The sequence below is a fragment of the Podarcis pityusensis genome (genome assembly GCF_964106645.2).
Source record: "Podarcis pityusensis genome assembly, chromosome: 5".
NCBI classification, from domain to species: Eukaryota; Metazoa; Chordata; class Lepidosauria; order Squamata; family Lacertidae; genus Podarcis; species Podarcis pityusensis.
The window spans coordinates 89,222,572-89,243,441 of record NC_138032.1 but is presented as its reverse complement, the minus strand read 5'-3'; the positions used below and the strand labels follow the sequence as shown (position 1 = coordinate 89,243,441).

General features: G+C 47.0%; 1 protein-coding gene and 1 long non-coding RNA gene across 3 annotated transcripts in view; both read left to right on the top strand.

Moving 5' to 3' along the window:
• The window catches only part of PDLIM1 (PDZ and LIM domain 1), a 42,446-nt gene extending 22,046 nt beyond the window's left edge, over window positions 1–20,400 (top strand). Inside the window, exons 4-8 of one of the 2 annotated variants that reach the window (XM_081005660.1) lie at window positions 9,138–9,208; window positions 11,454–11,759; window positions 15,412–15,566; window positions 17,010–17,124; window positions 19,952–20,400. In XM_081005660.1, the coding sequence (XP_080861786.1) occupies window positions 9,138–9,208; window positions 11,454–11,759; window positions 15,412–15,566; window positions 17,010–17,124; window positions 19,952–20,138 (834 nt within the window). In that variant the 3' untranslated portion in view covers window positions 20,139–20,400. Of the gene's footprint in view, window positions 1–8,717; window positions 8,918–9,137; window positions 9,209–11,453; window positions 11,760–15,411; window positions 15,567–17,009; window positions 17,125–19,951 lie in introns of both variants that reach the window. The other variant, XM_081005661.1, reaches the window with a different exon arrangement.
• On the top strand, window positions 2,580–5,731 carry LOC308477302. The gene is made up of 2 exons (XR_013986465.1): window positions 2,580–2,913; window positions 3,419–5,731. It is a non-coding gene; the product is annotated as an uncharacterized lncRNA (long non-coding RNA).
• Window positions 20,401–20,870: the final 470 nt, after the last annotated feature.

Sequence of the window (20,870 nt, the reverse complement as noted above, 5' to 3'; positions counted from 1 at the left end):
TGAACGATTTTCAGAAGCTGAATGTCCCCCGCAGCTTCCGATTGGCTGCAGGAGCTTCCAGCAGCCAATCAGAAGCCATGCTTTGGTCTCTGAACGTTTTGGAAGTCGAGCGTATTTCTGGAACGGATTCCGTTCGACTTCCAAGGTACAGCTGTAGATGTTTTTTGATTCAGCCATCAAGAATTGCCTTTGGGCGGGAATGCCTTTAATGTATGGGGAAATCCCATATCAGAAGTGGTGTTTTTGGCAATTTCAGGGGGGGAGAAAAAGCTATAAAACCTCATTTTTTGTGATTTGCACAACAACATTGCCCCCCTTCCCTCCCAAGAAAGCTCAACAAGTTTGCCTTAAAAAGCTCAATAACATTTCTGTCCAGGTTTTCACTCTATGAAATATGGAAAGCGTAGTCAAAACAGTAGGCCCTTCCAGATGGGGCCACACTCCGTAATTTAGCCTCTAGAAAAGTGGTTGGCAGGACATACAGCACTAGGAAGTAATCCATCACACAATACATAATTAAGTTGAGGTTTCTTTCCACTAGATTTTATCGATGACCAGTAGTGTAATATATCGGGCAGCAGGAGATTGTGGGGAGGATGAAGTTCTGCATCTGAGCAGTGCAGAATTGTGGAATTTAGATTCACGTGAGAATACATGATTGCCTGCGAATTTGGGTGTTTGGGTGGCTTCTCTCAATGTCAGCCACAACTACTTCCTTTTGGCCTCATCCGCTACTGGCATGCAGTAATTGGAACAAAGCCCTTGGGTTCACAAAGGTTCTCTGGCCCAACCCCCTGGGCTGCAATCGGAGAAGGGGGTGGGAGCCAGTGTGGTGTAGTGGTTAAGAGCGGTAGTCTCGTAATCTGGGGAACTGGGTTCGCGTCTCCGCTCCTCCACATGCAGCTGCTGGGTGACCTTGGGCCAGTCACACTTCTTTGAAGTCTCTCAGCCCCACTCACCTCACAGAGTGTTTGTTGTGGGGGAGGAAGGGAAAGGAGAATGTTAGCCGCTTTGAGACTCCTTAAAGGGAATGAAAGGCGGGATATCAAATCCAAACTCTTCTTCTCTTCTTCTTCTGGGATGCCTTCACCCAGGGCACATGACCTCTGCAACACCCCCACCAGGAACTCGTAGGCACGAAGCTGTCTTCTGCACATAAGCGCGACACCCGCCTCGAACGGCCACACCATTCTTAAGTAGTAGTAGTAATAATAATAATAATAATTTATTATTTATACCCCGCTCATCTGGCTGGGTTTCCCCAGCCACTCTGGGCGGCTTCCAACAAAATATTAAAACACAATAGTGATCGAAAATGGAAGACAATATTTCATGATTCATTTCATAATAATTGCTTACCAAGTTTCATTTACCAGTTATGTGAATACCGTATTTTTCGCTCTATAAGACGCACCAGACCACAAGACGCACCTAGTTTTTGGAGGAGGAAAACAAGAAAAAATTATTCTGAATCTCAGAAGCCAGAACAGCAAGAGGGATCGCTGCGCAGTGAAAGCAGCAATCCCTCTTGCTGTTCTGGCTTCTGGGATAGCTGCGCAGCCTGCATTCGCTCCATAAGACGCACACACATTTCCCCTTACTTTTTAGGAGGGAAAAAGTGAGTCTTATAGAGCAAAAAATACGGTACATTTTTCGTTAATCTGTGATGATTTGCCTGTACCAAAGGGCTGCGGTGCAAACTCAAACACATGTGAGAAAGCTAAAAGAATCTAACGTCATTTAGTAACTGCAATTGTTTCAGCAGCAATATGAAAGGCCGAGTATATTTAGTTAAGAGTCAGACTGAATTTCTAAACACAGCAAAATTTTAAGAAAAGCTGTACAAATAATTATTTAATGTATTATGCTTTGAACGCACTTTGAACTTAAGTACAAAGTTAAGTGCAGAGTTTTCTGGTCAGATTGAAGCTGGCCTGAGGGTGGTGGAAAAACACATTGAACTGCAGGATTTGTGTGGACAGGCGGAGTCCCCAGATCCCGAGCGGTCCCCCCCGTCATGTGGAATAATGACTCAAGACAACGTGCTATGGGATTAAATTGGCCACAACTTTATTAAATTTCAAATGTGGGTAGACCTTGGCTCAGGCGTTGGGCGTTATCCCTCCCCAGTCCCCAGCCGGGGACCTAGGGAGCAACAGGGTTGTCCAGTGGGGGGGGGGATGGGCCGGCTCTGGAGAACATATGTTCAAGCAGAGATAGCTCCCCCCGTTACGCTGCCGTCGCAGGGGAGGGCAATGACGACCTTTCGGCGTACGGTCAAAGCCTCCCTTCAGAAACCCCTTTAACGGGGAACCCTGGTATTGCCGCCGCAAAGAGGAAGATGGACTAAAGGATTCCGCCCAAGGCCTGATACCGCCAAAGTTGTGACGTTTTGCTACGGGAAAGGCGAAACCTGCCAATGCAGGGGAATTCCTTTCCGGCCCTTTAACAGCGACCTTATCGTAGCAGTGCCCGCATACCTGTGAAGAAAAGTTAACCTGCAAAACCTATGAAGAAAAGTCAACCTGCAAAGGAAGACATTAACTGCGGGTGGGTAGGGTGGGAGAAGCTCTGGAGCCAAGTGAGGATTCCCAGGTAAGATCCTCCCTCTATTGTGTGGGCAGGTAATCCCTCCCCCTCCCTGGCCTGGTCTCCTTGGCAACGCTTCCCCCAGGTGGGATTGGGCAACTGACTGAGGTATGCGGGGACCTCCAGGTATCCCACCTGAGGGAAGGCAAAGCCAAGCCTATGCTGATGGGGCTGCTTCAGATCCAGGGCTGCGCGCGTCCACGCAAAGGGCGCCCCCCGTTTTAAGCGGGGAGCGGTCATTGTCAACGAAACTGCGAGATAGTTGTGGGTGGCGGCTAATGCTGTGTGAATGCGCCTTCAATGCGCTGGATGGTGGAGTAAGTGGTCGTGTGTGTTAAGTTGTGGGCGAACATATCAGACAACACAGCGATTCTTCAAACAGTTCTTGTTTATTCAGAGGCCAGAACAGAACTGAACTGAAGGGTTCAGTCAGCCTGCTTATATAGAGCTCCAGTACAACGTAACTGTAACAATTTTCTAAAACTATCAATCACTGAATGTCACTTTCGATCCCTTATTTGCACAACTATCTACAGTATTCCCCTGCTGGCCCAGGGTGAGAACTTCAGTACATAACAGCGTGAACATTTTTTGCTCTATAAGACTCACTTTTTCCCTCCTAAAAAGTAAGGGGAAATGTGTGTGCGTCTTATGGAGCAAATGCAGGCTGCACATCTATCCCAGAAGCCAGAACAGCAAGAGAGATCGCTGCTTTCGCTGCGCAGCGATCCCTCTTGTTGTTCTGGCTTCTGAGATTCAGAATATTTTTTTTCTTGTTTTCCTCCTCCAAAAACAAGGCGCGTCTTATGGTCTGGTGCGTCTTATAGAGCGAAAAATACGGTACCCCTTTTTGTATGTGTGTGCCCTGCATCTTAATGAAAGGAAATCCAGAAAAGAGAATTGAGCTGCTTGCCCCAGGGTAAATCGGCGAGTCCCTTTCCATACCTCTGCCCCGCCCCAGAGCCATACATTCCTTTGCCAGACTGATGTCATGGCTGCGTTAAAACAGGCCACCGATTGTCCTGAGGCTTTTTCCTTTCAAGCGCTCCCTGTCACATCCTCTGGGGATGAGGTCATTGCGGCTGTTTTGTTTAGCTATTCCCATAGAAACCGGGGAATGGAAGGCTGTAGAAACTGGGTGTGTGCTTTGACATTTGATAAGACCGCAGTAGACCTCGTGCCAAGACCTCTGAGTCAAGAGGTGAACGGCATAGCAGTTTCCTGTCTGAAATGCCCGGTGGCCTCATCTGGCTTCATATTCGTCATTGTTCCTGAATCGTTTTGTCTTTTGCATTGTTGTAAACTCTTGGTAAACACAGAAAGGGAAGCTGGAAATCTAATCAGGCAGGTCTTCCCTCCCCACCCAAGAAGAAGTTGGGTTTAACCTTTCCCTTTTTCACTCAGATTTCAGAGCATTTAAAATTTCCCAACCAGATGCCGTTTGGAAGACAAAATTAAGACACTGCCGTGGCCTCCTTTAATTTTCCTCTTTTTTTTTCAATCTCTTATCTCTGCGTCTCCTTTAAAAAAAAAAAATGAGCTGCGAATATTTGGGACTATGAGGCGGTTGGACCAATTGCTACAGGTGTTGGGAAAACCAGATTTGTGCTTGGGTACAGCAACAGATAGGGACGTGGGTGGCATTGTGGGTTAAACCACTGAGCCTAGGACTTGCCGATCAGAAGGTCGGTGGTTCGAATCCCGGCGACGGGGTGAGCTCCTGTTGCTCAGTCCCTGCTCCTGCCAACCTAGCAGTTTGAAAGCACGTCAAAGTGCAAGTAGATAAATAGGTACCACTCCGGAGGGAAGGTAAACGGCGTTTCCGTGCGCTGCTCTGGTTCGCCAGAAGCGGCTTAGTCATGCTGGCCACATGACCTGGAGCTGGCTCCCTCGGCCAATAAAGCGAGATGAGCGTGCAACCCCAGAGTCGGCCATGACTGGACCTAATGGTCAGGGGTCCCTTTGCCTTTACAACAACAGATTCATGCAGATCATATCGATTTGCTCATAATTCATTTCTGTGCTCAGCGCAGCTTCTAAATCTTCGAAGCATTTCATTCCATTTTGTTGAAATCCTCACAGCAACTCTGCAGGGTTGTAGAACGTGGTTGTCCCGTATCGCAGAGGAGGGAGTGGAGGTTTGAGGTTAAGAAAATGCAGCTCGTCTGAGATCTTTTAGTGAGCTTCAAGTCAGATGCAAGATTTCAAATCGGGGCCTTGCTGATTTCTCGCTCCCTCATTCTGTTGCTAACTGTACCGTTTAATTTAATTTTCACTTCACTTTTAACTTGTATTCCGCCTTTCTGTATTGCTATGCCCAAGGGGATTTACAGGCAGAAGAAACGGCAAAATTAGACCCCAAAGATCACACGCATAGTAACAATCTGATCCAATACAAAAAAAAAGTCACAAAGCTTTAAAATAAACAACCTGCATCAAATAAAGCAATATTCAATAGTGCATTAGAATATAATGGTAAACAGTAAAATTTAACATCGGAACATAATAATTAAACAGTTTACACTTATACATTACAGTAAAGAATTACTGAACTATAATAAATAAAAATAATGGCAAGTCACAATGCATAAAATATTTACAAAACATTCAAAGCCATGTAAAAGGATCAAATCGAGAAACAAGGAAACAGTTTGTAAAAGTATTTTTTTAAATACCAGATATCACCAAGGTACACACATGAAAACCGTAGTTTATTTCATTGTGGAAACTTTAATAAATCCATTCTTGGAAGTTTGTAAACAGAGGTTGGATAGCTATTTTGTCATGGATGCTTTAGCTGAGATGGGTTGGACGGGATGATTCTTGGGGTCTATTCCAGTTCTACGATTCTATGATTATGAATATTATCCCAGGTAAAATGGCATCTTCTGACACCCCATTATAAGTCCCACCATCGGAAGAAGTTGTGGCATAAGTCACACCACAGTTATAAACTGCCTTCCTGGCGGAGCTTAGACTTTTCCCCACATATCTGTCATTCTGCTTGCCTTTAATGGCTTTAAATTTGAAACTAGGTATTTTAAAGCTGCTTGACTTGGCTTTTTATTGTTTATTTTTGGTTTTGGTTTCTCCTCGCGAAGGCCGAAAGGTGTGCTGTAACAAAACGCCTTTTGCCTTTTTTTTTTTTTTTAAAATGAGGTCACAGCTTTGCAATATTGAATGAGAGTATAATATTAAATCATTCCGAAAGCAATATTTGCGTTGGGTAGTTTGTTCAGCGGAATAGCATCGTATCTGGATCTTGATTGAGGTATTTGACTTTTTTTTAAAAAAAATGGTAGATGATTAGCAAGAGTTTTCAAGCAACGTGAGGGAAATTGCACAATTAGAACTCTTTGCCCACGCATCCTGTTCTGCTCTGCATGCGAACATAATTGAGCAAAGCCCAACCAAGTGCGAGGCAAGCGTTTTTTGTGGAAGGCCAACAATAATTTGGTGCTGGTGTAGTGATCGGGGCTGAAGATGCCATGGGGCAGCAGTGGGGCTGGCTAGGGAATCCAACAGTCCCTGGGCAGACTCAGCCTCTCCCCCCTGCCAGAATGACCCATCTCGAGAGTTTTTGGCTATCTGTCAGCTGCACGAAACCCACTGGCAGAGGCTGACAGGGATGTGGGGGATTCCTTTGCCCGATCTAAACCTCCCTCCACTGCCCCTTAGCCCAGGGCAAAGGGGACTTGGACCCCTCTACCATCTTCTAAAGATGATTCATCAACAGGAGTTTCCACACGAGACCTTTGCGTTTCCTGCATGACTACCTAGCCCAGGGTTTCCCAAACTTGGGTCTCCTGCTGTTTTTGGACTACAACTCCCATCATCCCTGACCACTGGTCCTGCTAGGTAGGGATGATTGTAGTCCAAAAACAGCTGGAGACCCAAGTTTGGGAAACCCAGTCTTTGGCAAGGAAGGAGGTCCTTGAGATGTTTATCTCCGCAGCTTCCATCCAAGTGAAGGTACATGAGGCCTTCAGGCATCTGCTTCCCATGAATGACTTGACTGCCGAACTGGGAAATAAATTCCGCTAGAGCTGGAGGAAGCCAACAGGTTGCTCTTTCGTGTGGGAGCTTTCTGGATGCTGAAGGTGGGCCTGCCGAAGGCACCCAGCACTGTGGCCCACATTTACCCGTGTCTGAAGTTGGCTCAAGGTAAAGGTAAAGGGACCCCTGACCATTAGGCCCAGTCATGGCCGACTCTGGGGTTGTGGTGCTCATCTCGCATTATTGGCCGAGAGAGCCGGCGTACAGCTTCCGGGTCATGTGGCCAGCATGACTAAGCATGACTCTGGCAAACCAGAGCAGCACACGGAAACGCCGTTTACCTTCCCGCCGGAGCGGTACCTATTTATCTACTTGCACTTTGACGTGCTTTTGAACTGCTAGGTTGGCAGGAGCAGGGACCGAGCAACGGCAGCTCACCCCGTTGCAGGGATTCGAACCGCCAACCTTGTGATCGGCAAGCCCTAGGCTCAGTGGTTTAACCCACAGCGCCACCCGCATCCCATCTGGAGTTGGCTACCTGCTGCTTTTTCAGGCTTGTAAAAATGCGGGGAGAATTTTGTAGCAGCTTTATAGAGCAGGGGAGGGCTGTCATTGCGGCCCAGTGCAAGGGGAAAGAGAACAAGGGAGTGGTTTAAGAATTTCATTTTAAATTGAGATTGATGACAGAGAACTCCTGTTGGCCCTAAGGCCCAGTGTTTGAAATTAGCCAGGCACCAGGCGCGTTTTTCACCAGGCTGTCGGCCACTTTGTGACCAAGTGAAGATGCCTGGGCACCATTGCCTGACATCTCCACCATCTGGTCTCTTATTTTTCACACACTAATACCATATCCTGTAGAATTCTGCCAGTTATATTTTATCTGCACTACTGGAATGAACTTCAGGAGCCAAAATGCCCTTTTCTGTGCAGCCTGAGCAGGAGCCGCGAACAAGGTCATGCCTAATTGTTGTCACTTGTCTTCAGTTACCCCACCCTTCTGCCCTGCTCACAGTTGTGATGAATATTCTTAGGTTATGAAGGGACCGTGTCAACATTAAGAAAAAGAGGTAGGAATAGGAATATATGTGGACTGTGCCTGGATAAAGTGATTTCTCTTTTAAGTTCTCAAATTTCTTAACCTAGCTCAAGGTTGTCCTCTGAACTAGCCAGATGTTTAACTGAGAATCAATCACAGTCAGTCCATCATTTGAAAAATAAGACCTTAGAGCCTTCTTGCCCCCCAGTGGCAACCAGACATTCTGTTTTGGTGACTGTAAAGGTAAAGGTAAAGGGACTCCTGACCATTAGGTCCAGTCGTGACCGACTCTGGGTTTGCAGTGCTCATCTCGCTTTATTGGTACAGCTTCTGGGTCATGTGGCCAGCATGACTAAGCCACTTCTGGCGAACCAGAGCAGCGCACGGAAATGACGTTTACCTTCCCGCCGGAGCAGTACCTATTTATCTACTTGCACTTTGACATGCTTTTGAACTGCTAGGTTGGCAGGAGCAGGGACCGAGCAACGGGCGCTCACCCCGTCGCAGGGATTCGAACCACCGACCTTCTGATCGGCGAGTCCTAGGCTCTGTGGTTTAAGCCGCAACTTGGTTTAAGGATCCATTCAGTTCCTAGCTTATATATCTTGAGTTTCTAACACTGCCAGCACTACTCTGCGGCCTTCTCAAGCCTTTTTTTGCCGGGCAGAGACATGTCCTTGGTCTTTGACAATGCCTCTTGCTTCCCAAAATGAAGGATGGTGAGGTCAGTGAGTGACTGTAGACTCCTACAAAATTAAGAGCCACATCGTCGGATCTGCCAAATGGCCTCACCCTCTGTTCAAATGTAGCCCCTGGAAGCTCTGGCCGAGAAAGATTCTCCCCTCCAGACTTACATGGTTGCCCTCCTTCTTGTAGAAGAATTTTACAGCCATCTTGCCCCAAATCTAGACGTTCCGTTCTGGCAACTGCAACCTTGGTTTAAGGCAGCTAATGTCCATCCCGTCCCCAAATATATTCCGCCCCCCTTTGCAGACCGACCTTGTTTTTTGCCGATTCCTTGCACAGCCGATGGACTGCTGCTTATCACCCGCACGCCAGGCGCATCTGATTGTTCCCTCTGCTCCCTTGCATGCAGGATATAAGGCACATAGGAAGTGCACATAACCGAAGTGCTATGCCCTTCACTGCCGCCACCGCTGCTTCCAGCACTGCACCCAAGGTCATCACTGCCCAGTACAATAGCCCAGCGGGCCTGTACTCCTCGGAAAACATACAGACCTTCAACGACGCGGTGGGGTCCAAGTCTGCTCAGGGCGACCAGGAGCCCAGCAAAAAGTAAGTGGCTCCCCAGTTTTGCGCTCGATGGCACCACCACCACACAAGGGGAGCCCCGTTCTCTACCGTAGATGCACGGAGTGAGTGTATTTATGCTGTGACGCACCTCAAGACTTCTTTTCTTTCAGGTTGGCCACTGGGCTGGCGTGTGCCTGAGAACACCGGTTCTTCCGATGCGACAAAGAAAAACTAACGACCTTTCTGTTCTTTGATTCCCCAGCTGCCTGTGCCGTTTCAGCGCGCTTTCAGTATGACGTACGAGCCTTTAAAATTGCCTCCCCGCTCGCTCAGGTGCTCGTCGCTTCTATTATGAGAATAATTGTGGCTTTTTGTGATCTTCCCAGCGAAATGGGACGGTCTGGCAGAGGGAGCACAAGGAAAGATCTCTTTTCAACGGAAGGTTTTGTGGTCCTGAAAGTAACATCTTTGTTTTTGGGGAGGGGGTGAAGGGCTGAGAAACTTTTCTTAGATGTTTAAATCTTCAAGGTTCCCTAAAGGTATCAAACAGGTTGCTTCCTTTTCCAACCCCTGAGAGCTTTGCAGCAAACAGAAGTGTACCTTAGTAGGAGAAAACGCAAGTTAGAAGTGACATTTCTGCTGGAGGCATAAATGCTTCTGGGCACCAGTTGTGGTCCATAGGAGGCGAGAGATATCTTGTTGGCAACTGTGTGTCCTGGACTAGAATGAGCCTTTGGTCTGACCCAGCAGGCGCTTCTTATGCTTTGAATTGCTAAATATACCCTTCCACAGGAGAGGTTTTACGTCATTGTGGTTCCTGTACACTTCACCATTGCTGGCCCAAGATATTTTGCTTCCTGAAGTGGAACCAAAATGCCCCCTGTCTTGACTAAGACTAGGACTTCTTTTTTTTAAGTGCAGATATTTGCATTATTCTGGCAGCAATTCCTGCCTTCATCTACCCATCCCTCATGAAGCGGGTCCCTACATTTTAGTTACAGTGGTACCTCAGTTTTCGAACATCTCAGAAGTTGAACATTTTGGTTTTCAAACGCCGAAAACCCGGAAGTCACTACTTCGGTTTTTCAAACGCGTTTCGGAAGTCGGACGTGCCATGCCGCTTCCGTATTGAGCTTTCAGGAAGTAAATGCTTCGGTTTTTGAATGTCTTGGAAGTTGAATGGTCTTCTGGAATGGTGGTCCAGCGCCGAGGGCCTTCTGGCGGTTCCCTCGCTGCGAGAAGCCAAGTTACAGGGAACCAGGCAGAGGGCCTTCTTGATAGTGGCACCCGCCCTGTGGAACGCCCTCCCACCAGATGTCAAAGAGAAAAACAACTACCAGACTTTTAGAAGGCATCTGAAGGCAGCCCTGTTTAGGGAAGCCTTTAATGCTTAATAGGTTATTGTATTTTAATATTCTGTTGGAAGCCGCCCAGAGTGGCTGGGGAAACCCAGCCAGATGGGTGGGGTATAAATAATAAATTATTATTATGTTTGAAAACCGAGGTACCACTGTAATCCACCAGTAGAATATTGTGTCTGTTCCTGACCATTCCTTAAGGGCCTCACACCCTGACCTGGAAATTATTTTCCCCTAGTGTTTTATGAGATCCAAATAGCCCAAGTCTTATCAGTGTGGTAACTCATCCAGATGCTCTCAGAGAAGGAATCCCTGTGGAGCAAGTTGAAATCAGGTAGATCCCTGGTCCCTTCCTTACAACATGAATATATTCTGCTTTGCCGGCCATCTTGACTCCTCTTTGCCTCGCAAATTCCTAATGGATGAAGTGAGTGCTCCCTCCCTGTCTGTTAGCGCATACTTAACTGTCTGTAAGACTTAACATTGGTGCATCAGTCCACAGTCATTCAAATGAAGGGCTCACCCTGACTTCCATTTGTGCTGTGATTTCTACGGTAAAGGTTCAGGATAGGTTTTTGTTTTGTTCCGCCACTTTCCCCGGAATCGGAAAAAATGTCAGTCAGGTTTACGGCAGAATGTTTGTTCCAATTCAGTGCTAAACAGCGAGTTTTCCTGGGGAAAAGAAGCAGGACCAGAAAACATGCTCAGACCTTTGTTTAGAAATCGCGGCACAAACAGAAGTCTCGATGAGCCCCAAGTTGTTCTATGTTGATATTGTGCTGGCTCCTTGGCTGTGTGGAACTGTCTAAACCAGGCTTCCTCAAACTCAGCCCTCCAGATGTTTTTGGCCTACAACTCCCATGATCCCTAGCTAGCAAGACCAGTGGTCAAGCATGATGGGAATTGTAGTCTCAAAACATCTGGAGGGGCGAGTTTGAGGAAGCCTGGTCTAAGCCGTCTTTTCCAAACTTGGGTCTCCAGCTGATTTTGGACTACAATTCCCACCATCCCTGACCACTGGTCCTGCTAGCGAGGGATCATGGGAGTTGTAGTCCCAAGAGAGCTGGAGACCCAGGTTTGGGAAACCTTGGTCTAAATGAAGCTGGTTTAGGGTTGCGATTGGTGCTGTAATTAATTTATGTCCTTTCTTCCCCACCTCCGTGGCCAATTATCATCCCGAACGTACCCCATCCTTTTTAACGCCCTCCTTTCGTGACTAGTCCTTTGTCATCTGCTGGAGGGTTCAAGGCTCCTTTTGCATCGGTCTATAACCCACTTCAGGCCTCTTCCTCTTCCCCTTTGCGAAGAAGGCACAGTATCTCGTCCATCCCCAGCCAAATCCGAGTGGGGCCCGGACAGCTCAAGGAAGTTGCTCAGATCTGCCCCAGCAGCCCTGTGGAAGTGGACGTGCCGGGACTCAAAGTGCGGCACGTACAGTTTAACTCTCCTTTACAGCTCTATTCGCAGAAAAACATCCTGGATTCTTTGCAGGGGCAGATCTCCTACGTTAGCCCCACCTTCCCCAGGTAAATTTGCCTGCCTCACATGCCGTTGAATTATCGTCCCTGCGCACATTCACTTTCCTCATCCTTTTGTGTGCATCCATCGCTCACTCATCGCGGTCGATTGTTGAAAATAAAAATAAAAAATCTCTACATTCTTGTGATGGATGCATCTCCTCAAGCTGAGATTTGGGGTTGCTTCTGAAGTAACGTTTTGGAGATTCTAGTCAGTGGAAGGGGCTCACTGTGGTGTAAATATGCTGGATTTGGGCATGCTTCTCTAATATTCTTTTTTTGGGCGGTGTTGTGTTAATCCTTTACACACCTGTTTATCGAGGATCACCTTATCCCTCTGTTAAATAGTGGGTAGACATAGCAGACGACGCAGCGATTCTCCAAACAGCTCTTGTTTATTCACAGGTCAGAACAGAACTGAACTGAAGGGTTCAGTCAGCCTGCTTATATAGAGCTCCAGTACAACGTAACTGTAACAATTTTCTAAAACTATCCAATCACTGAACGTCGCTTTCGATCCCTTATTTGCATAACTATCTACAGTATCCCATTGCTGGCCCAGGGTGAGAACTTCAGTACATAACACCCTCCATCACAAGATAGTGGTATTTATTAAATTCATCCGAGGATCACAGGGTGGCGTACAATAGAAAAACACAAAAATACACAACATGGTAGCAAGCAAAAACAATACCACCATCAGTATGGAGAGCCTTTTATCATGCAAACGTGGTTTCTTGTGCCTGAACCTAAAGCATAATAGGATAAGAAAACGAGAGAGCAAGGTCTGGATCAGGGAGAAATTTGAGCGTGCAAATTACCTGTGTATGAGCCCGGGGGAAATACTTTGGTGAGGACGACAACGTTACCTTGGAATTGGCCTTTGATGCATGAAGCCTGTCTCAGTAGCTTTTCCCAATTGCTTGTTTTTCTTCTCCTGTCGTGCATGGTTCAGGTTGGTCAAACAGGCTTTATTCACACAAGCAGGAAGGATCTGTTCCATGGAATGTGTTGGATTTTGAACACCATCACTGGCAAGTTGTGACCACTCTAAATGCTTTTTGCGCATGCCCTGTGGCTGCCCATTAGCTACAAACAGGCCAGTTCCACTTGTTAGAAATAAGGCATTGTAAGAGACAACCGGGATGCGGGTGGCGCTGTGGGTTAAACCACAGAGCCTAGGACTTGCCGATTGGAAGGTCGGCAGTTCGAATCCCCGTGACGGGGTGAGCTCCCGTTGTTCGGTCCCTACTCCTGTCAACCTAGCAGTTCAAAAGCACATCAAAGTGCAAGTAGATAAATAGGTACCGCTCCGGCAGGAAGGTAAACGGTGTTTCCGTGCGCTGCTCTGGTTCGCCAGAAGCAGCTTAGTCATGCTGGCCACATGACCCGGAAGCTGTACGCCGGCTCCCTTGGCCAATAAAGCGAGATGAGCGCCGCAACCCCAGAGTCGGCCATGACCAGACCTAACGGTCAGGGGTCCCTTTAACCTTTACCTTTAAGAGACAACCTGGCCTTTAAAGAAGCAATAGTGGAATAGAGAGATGGTTGAAAAGCTTTAGATATTCCAAATGTAGAAACCTCATTTTCTAATGGACTAAGAAATTTCAGAAAACCTTCCATTTAAATGTGGAGCTCAACCAGCAGGAAACAGAATAGCCTTGACCTACAGTTTGTAGAATCAGGTGCCTTTCCTCAGCCCAGTTTGGAAGCAAGATGAGCTGGGAGAGAAATATTCCAACCTGTTGAGCATGAAGGTATTGTGGTGTGGGAGAGAAAGAAAGATGCTTTTCTCTGTCATGGATGCTTTAGGTGAGATTCTGCAATGCAGGGAGTCCCATGCAAGCTTGCAAGTCTATAATTCTTTCATATGCCTCTTGATGGTAAAAAATTCACTCTACAGCCCAAACATATGTCAAGTTTTGACCCGGAAAATTCTCTGAGGTTTAATTTCCATGCTTTTGCACATTGTTCATGTTGTTGTTATCTTCAATGACCGCAATTAGTTAGGGGTTGCTTTTAGAGACTGCAATTAGTGATTGCTAATGATAGTTCTGAGGGGAAGGAATTGGTGGTGTGTCATCATTGGAGCACTGGGTGAAGTTTTGAAGGTACACCATGCAAGTTGAAACAAAATGTGATTGAACCTCTTCAGATTTAACATATTGCGGTTTGTGTATCATGTTTTAAAGCAATAGCTTGTCTTTTCAGTGTTTTATCTTGAATGAAACGGTTATATTTTTAACTTAAACAGCACCTCCGCCTTAGGCCCACTTGATAGTTGTGAAATGTGCTGGAAATAATGTGCATTATTTCTGGCTCCTATGCCTAATGGTGAAAACTCATCTGAATAGGAAAATAAGGGATCTTTCTTTGTGCCTTCTGGAAGGAGATAGTCATCTTTGCAAGGCAAAATGGAATGTCTGAATTGCCTCATAGACCTGGTTCAAACGTAGTTCATCACTCGATGAACATGAAGCAAGTCATCGCAGGTCAAACCCTATTGCTCTCATATTGCCTGAAGCAGAGATGTTTCTACATGAAGCCTGTTACATGTTCAGCCACAGCCCAGTCAAGTGATATGCATGAATCGGCTCTTATTGTTCCTCTTGTCTGTGTCTCTCACAAACGGCGAGTCTCGTGGATCCAGTGTATGGGGCAGCCAGTTATGCACACTTATTCATGTTCATTATGTTGTGCTCATCTGCAGTTGTGCAGCTTAAGCCAGTCTTTTGTTTTGTGAATTGTCTGCTCGCCTGGGGTAAGTAGCAACAGCTGCCTGGGAAAATCTGATTGGCAAACGTCACCTGTCTTATGCAGTGTGTGTAGCTTTCTTCCATGCAGCCAAGAGGCGGAATTTAAGCCTATCGATAACCCTCTATGTCGGACGCGGGTGGCACTGTGGGTTAAACCACAGAGCCTAGGACTTGCCAATCAGAAGGTCGGCGGTTCGAATCCCCGCGACAGGGTGAGCTCCCGTTGCTCGGTCCCTGCTCCTGCCAACCTAGCAGTTCGAAAGCATGTCAAAAGTGCAAGTAGATAAATAGGCACCTCTCCGGCGGGAAGGTAAACGGCGTTTCAGTGCGCTGCTCTGGTTCGCCAGAAGCGACTTAGTCATGCTGGCCACATGACCTGGAAGCTGTACGCTGGCTCCCTCGGCCAATAAAGTGAGATGAGCGCCGCAACCCCAGAGTCGGTCACGACTGGACCTAATGGTCAGGGGCCCCTTTACCTTAACCCTCTTGTTAAAATAAAAGTAATAAAAATTCTGGAGATATTCTAATTCAGAGTCCATTAGTTTGGACCCAGAGAGACCAGTAAACCTGGACCCCACAAACCCAAGTGGTAGGCGTCACACATTATATTCTGGAAGCACCAATAATGGGGGGAAGTAACAAGATTGGTGTAAGTGTATACTTAAAAGTAGTTTTAAAAGGGGAAATACCAAGAAACTACTGTTAGGAGGCAATGACTGGCTTTTCCTGCATTCTGTTGTAGATTTAATCTCACTGCCGCTTGTTTGTGCAAAGACACTTTCCGTCTCTAGTTGTTTCACTCTGTGTCTCAAGTTTTCTCTTACCTTAAAACAACAACAAAAATGCTGTTAGCAGATCTCCCAACACTTCATTCATTAAAGGTGTTTCCTTTAATTTTTCCTCAGCTTGGACCAACTTAACCAGCCTGCCGGTAACTTAGTGATTGACAGAGACTCTGAGGTCTACAAGATGCTGCAGGAGAACCAAGATTCGGCAGAGCCGCCTCGACAATCCACCTCATTCTTGGTCCTCCAAGAAATTTTAGAATCTGAAGAGAAAGGTAAAGGGGTGTGTGTGTGTACACGTTGGTTTTTAAGAAACAAGGACTGTTAAGCTCAAAGACTTGGCTGGAAATACTGTATTTTTCGCTCCATAGGGTGCACCTAGTTTTTAGGGGGGGAAATAAAGAAAAAAAATTATTCCCCCCCCCCCAGCCGCGGGGCTGGGGCAGGGGAAGCCCGAGCTTCCCCAGCCCCCAGAACAGGTCCAGGAGCGGCGGCAAGATTGCGCGCAACCTCGTCGCCGCACCCAGAGCTTGCGGGGCTGGGGACGGGGGAAGCCCGAGAACAGGCTGCTATCCGCAAGCCTTCGGAGCCCGGCGGGAACTCCCACTGCGCTCAGAAGGCTTGCGGATAGCTGCCTGAAGCCTGGAGAGCGAGAGGGGTCAGTGCGCACCGACCCCCCTCACTCTCCTGGCTTCAGCGAAAGCCTGCATTCGCTCCATAGGACGCACACACATTTCCCCTTCATTTTTGGAGGGGAAAAAGTGTGTCCTATAGAGCGAAAAATACGGTAATAGAGGGAGAAGGAAGCAGCATTTGATCCTTATGACCCTTGCTCTGAACCAGCTCCCCTGTGGGACAGACATGTTGCAAAGTTACATTGATGTTCTTAAAAATAGCAGCTGCGAGGAGGGAAATCGGGGGCTAGAGGGCAGGGAGAGGGTTTAATCTTTCCACACGGTAGTCCCGGTGGAAATTGCCTTCCCCTCGACCCCCAAGAAACGACAATTTGGCTCAGGAGAGAAGCTCCTTTTTATCACGCTCATCAAACCACATTCCTTATAGGGATTATAAAGGAGTGCTTTAGACTTCTTATGGGAAACAGTTCTCAGCTAAGTCGTTCTGGGTACTTACTATGGAGGGAAGCTGTTGAATGTGGGATAGATGCAAGATTGTTTGGTTTGGTGGGGGAAGCCGAGCTGGGAACTGAGGGTCAAAACTGAGCAGTGAAAATTCACCGAAATCTGCACTTCTGACATGGGCTGCCATACGGCTGGATTTTCCCAGACATTTCAGCAATTTCCACTCGGACACTGTTTACAAGGGCCAAATACCGGCTACGTTCAGAAAATTCCAGACATATGGCAACCCAACACAAAACCAAAACACTCTTATCTGCAATAGTATTCCTGTTGTAACCTATGCAACATTTCAGTCCTTCAAAACCACTGCCAAAAGCCACAGGGGTGGACTTCAGACTTTCAAATTTCTGCCACACCTTGTGTGAGGCCAAAATTTCATTGGACATGCATTTATATATATATATATATATATATATATATATATATATATATATTTACTTCAACATGGTGGCAGGGAAATATCTCCAATGATGCTGTTTTATTTCCTCAGCAGAAACCATGGCCTATATTGTTGCCTTGATTTTATACTCAAGACAGTTCTCCTAATCTGTAATACTGGTTGCTTTAAAATACCTACAGATCCCAATAAGCCCTCCGGATTCCGAAGTGTAAAAGCACCAACAACCAAAGTCGCGGCATCGATTGGAAATTCTCAGAAGCTTCCTGTCTGTGATAAGTGTGGATCTGGCATCGTGTAAGTAGCAGAACGAGCAGTCATTGGAGACTGCGTTGTGGAGAGGCTGTAGTTCAAGCATAGGCAAACTTGGCCCTCCAGATGTTTTGGGACTACAGCTCCCATCATCCCTGACCACTAGTCCTGTTAGCTAGGGATCATGGGAGTTGTAGTCCCAAAACATCTGGAGGGCCAAGTTTGGCCATGCCTGCTACAGTTTGAGGAAAGACTTTTCAGCTTTGAGAAAATGGTTAAGGGAGGGTTGTGGTGGAAGTTTTAGTATCAAGTAGCATGTGAATGGGTAATCATGAACTAAACAACAGCCAAATATCGCAGCAACTGGGTCTTAAAGCAACATGAACTGGCCATTATTACTCATGAGTGAAGCCTATTCATGTGATCTATGGAAAGCAGGGTCAACTGGCGATGTGAGCTTTTTTGCATTTTGTACAGTGGTACCTTGGTTTACAAACTTAATCCGTTCCGGAAGTCCGTTCTTAAACCAAAGCGCTCTTAAACCAAGGCGTGCTTTCCCATAGCAGCGGGGGACTCAATTTACAAATGGAACACACTCGACAGGAAGCGGAACATGTTCTGCTTCTAAGGCAAAGTTCACAAACCAAAACACCTACTTCCGGGTTTGCAGCGTTCTTAATCCAAGTTGTTCATAAAGTAAGCTGTTCTTAAACCATGGTACCACTGTATAAGGTTATAAACTTCATTAGGTAAAAGGTAAAGGGACCCCTGACCATTAGGTCCAGTCGTGGCCGACTCTGGGGTTGCGGCGCTCATCTTGCTTTATTGGCCGAGGGAGCCGGCGTACAGCTTCCGGGTCATGTGGCCAGCATGACTAAGCCGCTTCTGGCGAACCAGAGCAGCGCACGGAAACGCCGTTTACCTTCCCGCCGGAGCAGTACCTATTTATCTACTTGCACTTTGACGTGCTTTCGAACTGCTAGGTTGGCAGGAGCAGGGACCGAGCATCAGGAGCTCACCCACTCACGGGGATTCAAACCGCCAACCTTCTGATCAGCAAGTCCTCGGCTCTGTGGTTTAACCCACAGTGCCACCCACGTCCCGTATGCCTATTTCATATGGTGTTCTTTCCTGGTCTCCCCAACTTGTATCACATTTACAGCCCTCCATGAGGGCAGAGGTCTGCAGTCGAGAGCTTCCTCTGCTCAAGGAGGCTGCCCTTCCCTCTGGCAGGTCTGTGGCAGATTTTAATATTTTTTAAAACACGCCCCTATTGCGTATTTGCCAGCACCTCTTCCAAAAGATCTGCATGGTAGCAAATGTGCCATGCAGCTGTGGCGGTGGCAGCAAAACATTGGGCAGGCAATTAAATTTCCCTGCCCTGTGCTTCAGGGCTGAGCTGATGTAATATTTACTGTATTAATTGTAATATTAATATTTGTGTTCTGCTTTTCCAACAACAAATGTTGGAATCTGCTAAATGGTTTTAAGCTTTTGCCAGAACAGCACCTCTTCCAGATACGATGAATCACATTACAGTGGTACCTTGCGTTACATACGCTTCAGGTTACAGACTCCACTAACCCAGAAATAGTACCTCAGGTTAAGAACTTTGCTTCAGGATGAGAACAGAAATCATACTCCGGCGGCGTGGCAGCAGCAGCAGGCCCCATTAGCTAAAGTGGTGCTTCAGGTGAAGAACAGTTTCAGGTTAAGAACAGACCTCCGGAACAAATTAAGTTCTTAACCCGAGGTACCACTGTACTTTTCTTTCTTGAGAAGTAGTTGCATGGGTCATGGTGACTGAGAGTAGCCGCAGGGCCCATATAACACTGTTCCTAAAGGATCTACACTGGCTCCCAGTATGTTTCTGAGCACAATTCAAAGTGTTGGTGCTGACCTTTAAAGCCCTAATGGCTTTTGCCCAGTATACCTGAAGGAGCATCTCCACCCCAATCCTCCAGCTCCAGCTCCGAGGGCCTTCTGACAGTTCCCTCACTTCGAGAAGTGAGGCTACAGGGAACCAGGCAGAGGGCCTTCTCGGTGGTGGCATCCTCCCTTCAGAAGTCAAGATGAGTAACTATATAACCTTTAGAAGATATGTGAAGGCAGCCCTGCATAGGGAAGCATTTTAATGTGTAATGCTTTATTGATAGTAATTTATTATTTGTACCCGACCCATCTGAGTTGCCCCAGCTACTCTGGGCGGCTGCCAACGTTATATATAAAAATGTATGTTTTTTTATATGTGTTCTAAGCCGCCCAGAGTGGCTGGGGCAACCCAGCCAAATGGGCAGCATATAATAAAATTATTATTATGGGTGCCCCCAAAGAATCCTGGTTATCTTAGTTCAAGAGTGATGAAAGTTATTAGCAGACCCCTTCCCCCCCCCACAGGTCCACAATTCCCAGAGCGGTTTAACAATGAACCCCTCTTCGCAGTAACCTTTAATCCAAGTTATAGGACCTTCCTAGGGACGTGGGTGGCACTGTGGGTTAAACCACAGAGTCCAGGATTTGCTGATCAGAAGGTCGGCGGTTTGAATCCCCGCGACGGGGTGAGCTCCCGTTGCTCGGTCCCTGCTCCTGCCAACCTAGCAGTTCAAAAGCACGTCAAAGTGCAAGTAGATAAATAGGTACTGTTCCAGCGGGAAGGTAAACGGCGTTTCCGTGCGCTGCTCTGGTTCGCCAGAAGCGGCTTAGTCATGCTGGCCACATGACCCGGAAGCTGTACGCCGGCTCCCTCGGCCAATAAAGCGAGATGAGCGCCGCAACCCCAGAGTCAGTCATGACCGGACCTAATGGTCAGGGGTCCCTTTACCTTTTTATATGACCTTCCTGAATTTTGAGTCTGGTACTGTTTTCTTCCCAGAGGTGTGTTTGTGAAGCTCCGGGAGAAGCACCTCCACCCAGAGTGCTACGTGTGCAGCGATTGCGGAACAAACCTGAAGCAAAAGGGGCACTTCTTTGTGGAGGATCGCATCTACTGTGAGAAGCACGCCCGGGAACGGGTTACCCCGCCTGAAGGATACGATGTGATCACTGTGTTTCCAAAATGAGTGTTTTTCCGGCACTCTACCAGGCACCACTGTCTTCTGCCTCTGAATTCTCCTCGCAGTCACGGAGGCTCAGCGAGGCTTTTGCCAGTGGACCTTTTTAGCAAGTGAACCACTTCCATTTTTATAAAGAAAATCCGCTCGGTCGGAGGGAATTGCCCCTCTTTTTGATAATGCAACTCTTCTTCCGCAACTAAAAATCGGATGCCAGAGGCCAAGCCACACCATTGTTCTTTTTCTACTCAATAAAAGGAGCTGACTCAAACCGCTGTCTGCATTGTGTTTGAGTTAGCATTGTGTGGACTAGATGCAGAGGAAACGGGAGTATACACCAAAAGTACTCCTGTCTCAAAGTTAGATTTTTAAAAATCCAGGTCAGCAAAAATATTGCCTCTCCCGCACCAGTGCGCTTTTCTGCTTCCCACTTTGATATCATTTACCCAAGTTTCTTGCCAGGGCTGGGGGTGTGTTGCATGATGTCTCAGAGTTCTGCAGTCTGTGGAAAGGGCTTGCTTACTTTAGTTTCCCATGGTGTGGTTTTATAAAAAGAACTGCCTGTTCCCCGTTTCCTTCTGCTTGCCTTTGTTTTTTGTTATTGCTGAAACTGAACTGTTTCTGAAGCAGTGCTTTTAAGTACTTACATTCATTCTTTTGGTGTGAAATACTATGATGCAACTCTTTTCTTCAGAATCGTGCCAAGGAAAACACACTTCTCACTGGGCATAGCAACTAATT